This window comes from Aulonocara stuartgranti, assembly GCF_965226115.1.
Source record: "Aulonocara stuartgranti genome assembly, chromosome: 1".
Taxonomy (NCBI): Eukaryota; Metazoa; Chordata; class Actinopteri; order Cichliformes; family Cichlidae; genus Aulonocara; species Aulonocara stuartgranti.
The window spans coordinates 17,823,283-17,833,993 of record NC_138939.1 but is presented as its reverse complement, the minus strand read 5'-3'; the positions used below and the strand labels follow the sequence as shown (position 1 = coordinate 17,833,993).

Below are 10,711 nucleotides of genomic sequence, written 5' to 3'. Positions count from 1 at the left end.
TTACTTAAGCCTTAGATTTCATATTTAATGTTTTCACAATATGTACCTGGTCAGACTGACCCAGGCCAAGAATTGCCTCACAGTGTCTACACCAAATCTAGAATTATGCATCTGTTTAGATTTTTTTTAATAGCATAATTGTCATTTGTAGATTATTGTCCTAAATTAATGTTTAGGTTGAAGTTTTCCAACCGTTTTTTGTTTCAGAGAAAGATCTTTACTATCACACAATTTCCTTTGTTGTTAAGACATCATTAAAGAGTTTTCATAACTTACCATCCATAATTATTTAAAGATGATTTAACAAAAATAAAATTTAAAAAAATATTGCAAAGCAGTGAAGGGGAGCCTTGCATGTGTGGCAGTTGCACATGTGTTTCCCACACTCACTGAATTAGCAGCTCAGGTGAATTTTATGACACCCCAAGCCCTCATTTGGTCACAGTTAAATCAGAACAAATGGATTCTGACTGTTTTTAGATTATTTAGTTACATTGCAGGTGCTTGTGCTTGCAGGAGCAGATGCTGTGTCTATGTTAAGGGACCAACTTTGTTCCCTACTTGCACCTACTTCCTCCGTCTGCAGGAACCTGGGCAAATATGATTTGAGCACAGTGTTAAGATCCCTCTTGACCCCTCTCTTTATTACTGTCTCAAAAAAAATACACACAGACATGGCGTGTGCATCTTTATATGTGCAGTTGTTTTTAAAATGAGAATATCTAAGAACAAAACAGGAGGCTAACTACGAGTAAAGATTTAAATCTGCTTTCCAGAAAGTATAATGCAAGTTTTCAGAGCTTTTTCTTTTTTAGTTTTCAGAAATTATATTTTGGACACCAAGACTCTGATTAGAATAATATTAGCGTAAGTGAAGCATTTTCTTAAAGCAGAAAGGAAAGTGTTAAAAAAAAAACAGATCGAACTATTACTGAATTCAATCCATCACCGTTCAGCTCTCTCCCAAGAAAACTTGGCACAACTTTCGCAGACAGGACCGCAGCGCAGCTGACGCTTGTGAGGAGGAGCCGCTTGAAGTCATTCAGGACGCAGCATCACTGTGAGAAATAATCCGGCATCTCTCTCTCTCTCTCTCTCTCTCTCTCTCTCTCTCTCTCTCTCGTTTCCAGTATACTATAGACTGTTCATTGCCACTGTGCTGGTCAGAACAATGTGAACTAATGGAAGGATTCTGGTGGATCGGCTGCTCTGTTTGAGGAAAAAACGTGAACTCGGAGTGCAAGATTGCAGCGGAGAAGGAAAGATTACAGATGCCCATCTCGGAGCAGCTGGTTGGATGGGGCGAAAAATAATAAAAACTCAATAGGCTATAATAAAAATAAAAGGATTACTCGAGTCAAGAAACTCACTTTTCACCGGGACCAACGCGGTAGCTCGCCGATGATTTTTCAGGTTGAAATAAATATAAATACATATACTTGAACTTTTTGCGTGGAGTTTGATGATCCTGGACGGTTGAGGCTTCCATGGGTTTAACAAACAGTTCGGATGAGTTGCTTGAATCCCCAACCTGCTCAGAAGCAAGCTGTAACTGCGACAGCTGATGTAGAAGCATCCTCTAAGCTCCAGAGACAGCTGATGAAGGTTCCTTACCCAGTTTAAATCTGTGCTGCAGCAGCCTAAAACCCACACGGAGCACCTGAAAAGCTAAAAGCTTGCAGTTACCTAATAGAAGGCAGACATGGAAATGACCAACGGGTCCCTGCAGTATCCCTCCATACTTCACACGGACTTCGGACCGCTAAATGACCTTCTGGAGGAGAACGAAACGAACTCAACCGCAGGAGAGCGAAACTGGCTGAACTGCGTTCAGATCCGGGTCCCTCAGGAGCTCTTCTTGGCACTGGGACTCATCAGTCTGGTGGAAAACATCTTGGTCATCATGGCGATTATTAAAAATCGAAACCTCCACTCGCCCATGTACTACTTTATCTGCTGCCTGGCCGTGTCTGACATGCTTGTCAGCGTCAGCAACGTGGTGGAGACCATATTCATGCTTCTCAATGACCACGGCCTCCTGGATGTGAACCCCGGCATGCTTCGCCACCTGGACAACGTCATCGACGTGATGATCTGCAGCTCCGTGGTGTCCTCTCTCTCCTTTCTGTGCACCATCGCTGCCGATCGCTATATCACCATCTTTTACGCGCTGAGGTATCACAGCATCATGACCCCTCATCGCGCCATCATCATCATCGTGGTGGTGTGGCTGGCCAGCATCACCTCCAGCATCCTCTTCATCGTATATCACACCGACAACGCCGTCATCGTGTGCCTCGTCACTTTCTTCTGCACTACTCTGGTATTCAACGCCGTGTTATACCTGCACATGTTTGTCCTGGCGCACGTGCATTCTCGGCGCATCGTGGCTTTCCACAAAAACAGGCGCCAGTCCACAAGTATGAAAGGAGCCATAACCCTCACTATCCTGCTCGGGGTCTTTATTTTATGCTGGGGCCCTTTCTTTCTACACCTTATCCTCATCCTCGCCTGTCCCACCAGCCCCTTCTGCAACTGTTTCTTTCGAAACTTTAACCTTTTCCTCATCCTCATCATCTGTAACTCCCTCATCGACCCGCTTATATACGCGTACCGGAGCCAGGAGCTGCGTAAAACCTTGCAGGAGATGGTCCTGTGTTCGTTTTGCTTCGGCGTGTGATATCATGGACATTCCTGAACAAAACCGAGCGCAACACAACCTTCTTCCTCTGTCTTCAACATGTCCGAAGATAGAATAAGACACAACTGATATATGTTTAAACATGCAAATGTTGCCCGTGCGCGAGTGCACATGGCAGCTGAAGACTCTCACACTGCAAAAATTTGATAAATAGAACTGGCTTCCGTTTTAGCTGTAAATTTATTTATTATTGCGTTACGCTTTTTTTTTGTTCTTCACTGGGAAGCTTGTGGATAATCTCGTAAATCAGTCAACAGTTTCACAACACTACTTATTGGATCTGGTCTTAGTGGTTTTTTTCTTTCTTCTGTAAACATGTTTGATTTTTTTTGTCTAAAAATGCCTCTTATGGTGGTCAAAATATGCTGCCTTAATTCTTTTTTAAAAAGGCGTTCAATTATTATAATTTCTTGAAAATAAAAAAGGAAGTTTACTTTCATTTTTAAAATGGCCAACAACAAAAGGTCGCTACCTTACATCTCTATCCCTTTTAAGATTATTTATTATTATTTCTGAATCAATATCTTAATTACATTTTTCTTTTAATGAATGATGTGCGTTGCAAGAATTAAAAAAATAGAAGCAGCGAATAATCTCTTAGTTACTGCAGCTCAAATGCAGATTATTTTATATATAGACTGTCTTTGGGAAAATGTTCAAGCATGGTGCAAACGGAGCAGGGGACGGATGAAACCAGGGGCGGAGCGTGGGGGTGGCTTACTGGGCTTAAGCCCGGGTTGTTTTGTCAGAAGCCCGGGGTCTTTTGGAGTGTAATTTTTTCATAGTTAGATGCCTGGCTGACAACTGTATAAAACAAAAAGTACACACAATATTCGAAGCACATAATGCACACAGTGGGAATTTACGACTGTGCGTGAATCCCCCCTGATATTGGTATGATCCGAGCTCAGGCACTAAGCAACTGAGCGAGGGGGCGGGGCTGCAGCCAGGTGCTCTTGTGCCTGTGAGTGCGCTGTTGGAGTAACGGAGCCAGCCATACTAAGGAGAGCTTAAGTTTGACCAGGTACCAAAGCAAACCATTCATACCGTACAAATGACGGTGAATCACGAAAGATTGATATCAAACTGATCACTTGACCAATATTACGTTACTTGCTCTTCAAGTGAATCAACAAATGGCGAAATGAAAAGCCGAACAAATGCTTTTTTTTTTTTTTTAATAGAGTCTTATCTTACGTGTGTTTATTTCATATTTTCAGTTCTTACCCTCCCCGACTAAATCGGTTTCAGTTATGTACTGAAATATAAGAATGGACATTAGAGGCTTCTTTCAAAGAAAAAAACTCAGGTAAATGTTATTTTATATATTATGCTTTGTATGTTGTTCAGTATATTTCTATGCAAAACAAGAGGGATTTCAGTACACAGCAGGATATTCACATTTGTAACCAGATATTTACATACACTTTAGGGAGAAAACATAAAACATTTTTTCTGTACAACATCAATTTAGAGTAAACTTTTGTTTTAGATAAATATTGAAATATCTTTTGAATTAGTTAAATGTCAGAATAAAGAGAGACAGAGCTTCTATTTTTTATCACTTTCATCAAATTTAAGAGTACATATACACTAAGTTTGTTAATTAATAAGAAAACCAGATGATTCCATTCTGAGCTGAAGAAGCTTCTGATAGGTTAGTAGAGTCCATGTGAGTAAACTGGTGGCACAGCTGTGGATGCATATAAGGCAAAACACAGAGCCTGTTTCTTTGAAATGGGAAAATTAAGAGATGTCAACCAAAACACCAGGAAAAGAATTGTGGAGCTCCATAAGTGTGGCTCAGTTTGAATACAATTTGGTGCCATTTGCAATTAAGAAATACAGATAGTTTCTCTCTTTACTCTTAAAGTTAACAAATATGTTTTTTATATTTATCAATCTAAAAAAATAAACATTTAGTCTGATTTGATGTTACAATTATAAAAGTGTTGTGTTTTTATCTGAAGAGTTTGTAAATATCTGGTTTCAACTGTATATTTGATGATTGTCAGCACAAAGAGGGAGAGAGAGGAACAGAGAGGGAGAGAGAGGAGACAGGACAGAACAGAGATGAACAAGAGCAGGTGAGACACACATGTTAGTCAAATGGTTGTTTACCAAAAGTATCACCGTATCATAGGTACTCATGTATCTCGTACCTAGTGTTTCTTTTTAGGTTTGTTATTTTTCAAATTCTATATTTATTAAGTTATGCAGGCTTGTTTGCACAACAAGGCTAAATAATTATATAAACTTTTCTCAATCTAAATATTGTACTTTGGTAGAATTAAAAAAATAAGTGTAGTGCAGGTCTATGATGATTTTTAGTGCTACTATCATCTAGTTCTGATTCTGGTTCTGTCTTGGTTAAATCCTAAGTAGTCCTGATTTTGAACTCTTGTAGTCCTGTTTTAATTCCGGATCAGTTCTGGGTCTGGTTGAATTGGGGTTTAGTCCTCATGTCTTGATGCAGCCCTGACCTTGTTCTGCCTTGCTGCTTAATTAAAAAACTAGTTTAAGGTGTCCTGTATATGTGATATCTTTTTTTCCCTATATGAAGTCATTCTTTTTTGAACAAAACTCAAAACAGAGCCAATTAATCTTTCAGTCATTTCTACACCCCCCCCCCCCCCCCCCCCCAAAAGAAAAGAAAAAAGAAAAAAAAATCCACATGCATACTACCCTTCAGGGCTAAGCCCCGGGTGTTTCAAATGTCTGGCTCCGCCTCTGGATGAAACACAGCTTAATTGGAGGGGCGATCAGACTAAACCTTAAAATGACACTGTGTGACAAACTCCAAAATTACTGTTGCAAAAATAAACGCCAAATATCCCAGTGACATAAAAAAAAGAAAAGAAAAAAAGGGGACAAAAGTCACATGAACATGCTTGGTGGTAGGCCCGAGGCTCATGGCATGAGAGGGTTTATGAAAGAAGAAAGAAGCCATGTCAAAGCTATATTTCTGGAAGTTTGTGGGTTCTCTGAAATGCGCAAATAAGGGACAGTTTGGGCTGAAGTTTTTGTTATGTAGGACAGTCTAGGAAGGAACGGACTAAAGATCCATGATTAAAAAGACAGCATACAGGTTACACCAAGTCCAGCTAATGTAATTAATTAACTTCATTGCATAAATTAATTATTAACATTAATAGTTTTAGTTGATGCATATATTCCATGGTGTTCTTTATTTATCCCACATAAGTGCTGGTAACAGGCCTGCATTTTGCACTCTTATCATTTTCTGTGGAAAAGATGAAATTCATCCATCTTAATTTAAACTCTGAAAAGTTTTAAATCCCCACATGATGGTGGGAAGAAAGGTTTCTGGGTTATCAAGCTGTCTGCCAACAGATAAATAAAGAAACCATGATAGCAACAATGCAATGTGTAATGTGAAGTTGTGCTCTGTGTAATGTTTTTGTTGTTGTTGTTTTTTAAAGATTAATTTTAGAACCCATTTTTTTCTTTTTTTTGTACACTTTGTTTTTTGTATACTTGATTTATTAGACTAGCTTTATTAGGATTGTTTTCAGAGTGCTGGCTCGATATAGAACTGATAATATACAACATTGTCATGTATAAGTCTTTAAGAAAACCTCTGTTAAAGATAATGACAGTCAGAGCTTCAGTATACAGCCACAAATAAACACGATTCCATACATAGTATAAAATGAAAATGTATAAATGTGGGTGTTTAACAAAAAAGAAAAAAAGAACAACTGTGTGCATCCAGGTCAACTTAAAATTGAGTAAAACAGGACTATGTTGTTCTGCATGTCATATGTATATGTATGTTAGTGGAATTGTTTACCTGTTTTCCCAAATAAAGGGGTCAAAACATACAAAATAGTTTGTATTGAATCCAGAACAACAGTGGTATTGCTTAGTTATCATCTGTCCATCATAAAGTCAAGTATTTTTCATCTCATTATTATCTTCAGATCTTTGCACATTGCTTGTAAGCATTATTTGAAGTCTTTATTCATGTGCAATCAAGCAAAAAAAGACTGCAGCTTCTCTAGGAAATGCCTCTGCAGTCAAATAAAGAACACGATATCCAGATTTTCAAATTATGGACAAATTATGGTTGCTGTATTGCATTAAATGGTAAATGGTCTGTACTTGTATAGCGCTTTACTAGTCCCAAAGGACCCCAAAGCGCTTTACACATCCAGTCATCCACCCATTCACACACACATTCACACACTGGTGATTAAGGTAGAAATTGTCAGTGTATTGTATCTGTAGGTATTTCTGCAGCGTCTGCAGATGACATTCTAACTTTAATTGCAGAGCTTTTAAAGTTTGCCTATTTATTTGCAACATGAACATTTTCTGGTTCACATTAACAAAAATATGCAAGGCAACGTTTGCTCTGGGCAGACAGTAGAGCCATTGATATACAACACAACAGAGGCGTTTTTTGAAATGCTCCATTTTTAAACTCATGATCAAGTTCATTTGCTGTGCCTTAAATAACAGCAATGAGCACAGGGGGTTTCCAGTTTGAAAGAAAAAGAAAAATCCCTCATCCTGTCCTCAAGGAAAAAATTAAAAAATCCTAATTGTTTAAGATGATTTAAAAAAAATTCTTGGCTTTTTTGTATGTCACCCACACGCACATTATTAGAGGGAAATGGCTCATTTTTCCATTTTATGAAAGAAATGGAGGGAATGCGTACAAGTGAAAATGTACATATGTCAGTTCGTTAAGTGGACATTCTTATATACTGGTTTTCTACTTGAGCACTGAAAGTATCTATACAACATGTCTCATTCACCTGTTCACAAATTCATTCATACAAGCACCTTTTTCTGCTTCTAAGTGCTTTCTATCTAACATTCACACTCCTGAACATATCAGGAGTAACTTGAGGTTTGATATCTTGCTCAAGGGCGTTTTGGCATGCAGACCCGAGCAACCAAGACTCAAACCACAAAGCGACTAATAGATGACCTGCCCTACCTTCAGAATCACAGCCACCCCAGTATTATATTTGCAGTATAATTGTTTTTTTGTTTTTTTTGTGTTTTTTTTTTAAACTTTTGCTAAAATCTTTTCTTTCCAGTTAGATTTTCATGTTGTAACAGTCCATAATTGTATTACATGCATTGGCACAGCCTAAATTTCAAAGAAACTTCAAGATGATGAAAGATAATCCCAAAATGAATGAATGCTTTTCATTGTGATGGTTTGTGTCTAAAAATAATTTATTACCCTTATTAAATAGTAATTTGTGAATGGTAGTTGCTTTGGAAGATTGTCTCACGGCTTTGAAACATTTGTCTCTCCTGCCAATCCCGTCTCAGATATTAAATAAATATTAGGGTTGATCACGACACGTGCTTCTCAGAGGAAAACTGACATGGACCAGAACACACTGACATCACTGTCAGTGACCTGTAATGATAACGTTGACCATGAACCCCAGATTCGTGACCATGAAAATAAATGAAAAATGAACCATATGTTATCTGTAGTGTCTCACTTAATTAGAATTACTGCTGATTAAAGGAAGGAAGAGACGTGTGACTACATAATTTCCAGGGAACAGCATGTTATTATTGGTGCTATGACTTCTGCCTTCATTTAGCCACACAACACAGCTCTGTTTGCAGTAAAGGAAATTCTCCACAGCTGCTTCCCCCAACAACGAACACACTCAAGCTATATCCATATGACCAGACCACAAAATGCCTACCCTCAGGGATGAATGCCAATAAAATATATTTTTAAAAGGTTTTTAATCAAATGATTTTGATTAGAAAATCTTTACAAACAAAACCTCCCATAACTGAAAATAGTGGATACTGAAAACTGAAACAATTATAAAATAGCATAAAGTAGTGCAATAGTTCTCCAAAAGTTGATTCTGTTCATCTGGACGTAGCGTTTTTGGGAGAAACGTTTCGTCACTCATCAGAGTGACTTCTTCAGTCTCAGCTGACTGCAGGTTTCCCCAAATCTTATAAACAGTACATCTGCACAATCATCTGCACTGAAACCAGCCCACTGAGGGGACAATGGGCTGGGAGGTCAGTTCCTTAATCATAATTATGTAAATTCTCATTTGCCCAATTAGAGAGACTGGACATTCATCCATCTGTCTTCTGTGTATCCAATTCAGGGCCAGCAGGCTGGAGCCTATCCCTGCTGTCATAGAGGCAGGGCAGGTAGCCAGTCTACCACAGGGCTACCACAAACAGGCAGACAACCAGCCACACTCACATTCGCACCTGTTGCCCATTGACAATAACCAATTAACCTAGCCCTCAAATCAGATTGAGATGCTTTGGCATGACCTGAGTTAAAATAAAGAGCGGGCCAATATTCCTCCACAGCAGTGTGAAAGATTCAATGTACCATACTGTTTGACAGCAGTTCTTGCTGCTGAGGGTTGCTCAAGCAGTTAATAGGTTTAAGGAATATAACCTGACCACAGGGCTAAGCAGGTTTGGATAACTTTTTTCCCTTAATAAATTAAATCATTATTTAAAGAGTGCATTTTGTATTTATTTGGGTTGTCATTATCTAATATTGAAATGTGATTATCTGAAGCACGTAAATGTGACCAATAGGGAAAAAAAACCATAGAGGCATGCACACCTCTAAAACATTTCTATACACTGTGAAATTGTTTTGGTACCCCCTGAAAGTTAACACACTCGTGCACATGTGATGGTCATTGTCCACAAATCTCTTAGGACAGCCGTGAAAGACAATGAAAGACCCGTGTTTACCGAGTCTCTACAGTGAAAATTTGCTCTACAACCTCTGATACTGAACATTATCTCCATAAATCTGCTTTAAGCTGAACCAAAATGGGGTCTGAATGTAGTACTGGTGTGTGTTTTAGTTTCCATTAGATGCAACAAGTAAACCCATATGGAAAAGATCTATATAAATCTTATAAAGTTTGTATCTGTCTTGTGTGAAACTTGGATGAAAAGCATACAAGAGTGAAAACGGATATAAGATCCCTTGAAAAATTATATAAATGAAACTTGTATGTTCTGGATACTTACTAAAACAATGTATGAAAGTAATGAGAAAGTGGCCACTTTCATGAGTAAATCATGTAAGTTTTTACTATTTCTTTTCCACATGGGAAGGCAGCTCTGCTATGTATGGTGGTTATTTGTGAATCTTAATTTCAATTCAGTTCATGTGGCGGAGGTGTGGTCCCGGGCGCGTCTGCAGGGGAGGAGTGGTGCAGTGGGTTCAACGGGGCTGTGCTGGAGATGCCGGTGAGAACAGCTGATGGCGATTTGGACTGATAATGGTTTCCTTCCCTTTTTATAGTGAGACGGAGAGGAGCGGAAAAGAGGGAAATCAGCTGGGACCGACAGCTGTCAGACTGTGTTCAGTCATAACCTGAGAAAATTGTAAATAAATGTGGAACCTGGTGATAAAGACCTGTGTGTGTGTGTGTGTGTGTGTGTATAGTGCATTTCACAGTTCACTTTTTATATAGTTCCAGTTCACAACAACAGTCATCCTAAGAAGCTTCACATTGTAAGTTAAAAAAAACTTTGATTGCAAAGAGAACTTCAACAATCAGACAATACCTGCTGAATATCTGCTAAAACTGGTTTGGGTGGGAGACAGAAAAGAGACCACAACAAAAAGAAGAGAGTAGAGAGAGAGATAATAGTGGCATACGATGAGTGAAAATGGGGAAGAAGAAGTCCATAAGTAGCCTGATCCTATAACTTTATTAGTCTAGATAAGAGTTATCAAAAAGGTAAAGCTTTAAATCTTTAAAGCAGTGAGAGTCTCTGTCTCCCAAACCCAAACTGTGAGCTGGTTCCATGGCAGAAGGCTCTGCCTCCCATTCTACTTTCAGAAACTCTTAGAAGCACAAGTAACATGACAGTCTGAAGAAAAGCTGCTCTATAAAGTCTTTATGTAACCACGAGGCCTTATAATTCAAGACTTTGTATGTAATGGAAATAATCATCTATAGAAATAGAAATGGAAAAAAACAAAATGCTCATTGCCACACA

The 10,711-nt window shown here is 38.6% G+C and overlaps 1 protein-coding gene and 1 long non-coding RNA gene across 2 annotated transcripts; both read left to right on the top strand.

Annotated features, from left to right (window-relative positions):
- Positions 1-1,008: 1,008 nt before the first annotated feature.
- On the top strand, positions 1,009-3,389 carry mc1r (melanocortin 1 receptor). Its single transcript, XM_082524308.1, has one exon. It carries the CDS (start codon positions 1,703-1,705, stop codon positions 2,678-2,680), a length of 978 nt encoding a protein of 325 aa, XP_082380434.1. The 5' UTR covers positions 1,009-1,702; the 3' UTR covers positions 2,681-3,389.
- A 21-nt stretch (positions 3,390-3,410) lies between these two features.
- On the top strand, positions 3,411-5,147 carry LOC309700678. Its single transcript, XR_014274711.1, has 3 exons — positions 3,411-3,725; positions 3,922-4,010; positions 4,717-5,147. It is a non-coding gene; the product is annotated as an uncharacterized lncRNA (long non-coding RNA).
- Positions 5,148-10,711: the final 5,564 nt, after the last annotated feature.

Coding starts and splice junctions, on each gene's coding strand:
- mc1r (XM_082524308.1), top strand. CDS start 1,703: ATGGAAATGACCAACGGGTCCCTGCAGTATCCCTCCATACTTCACACG.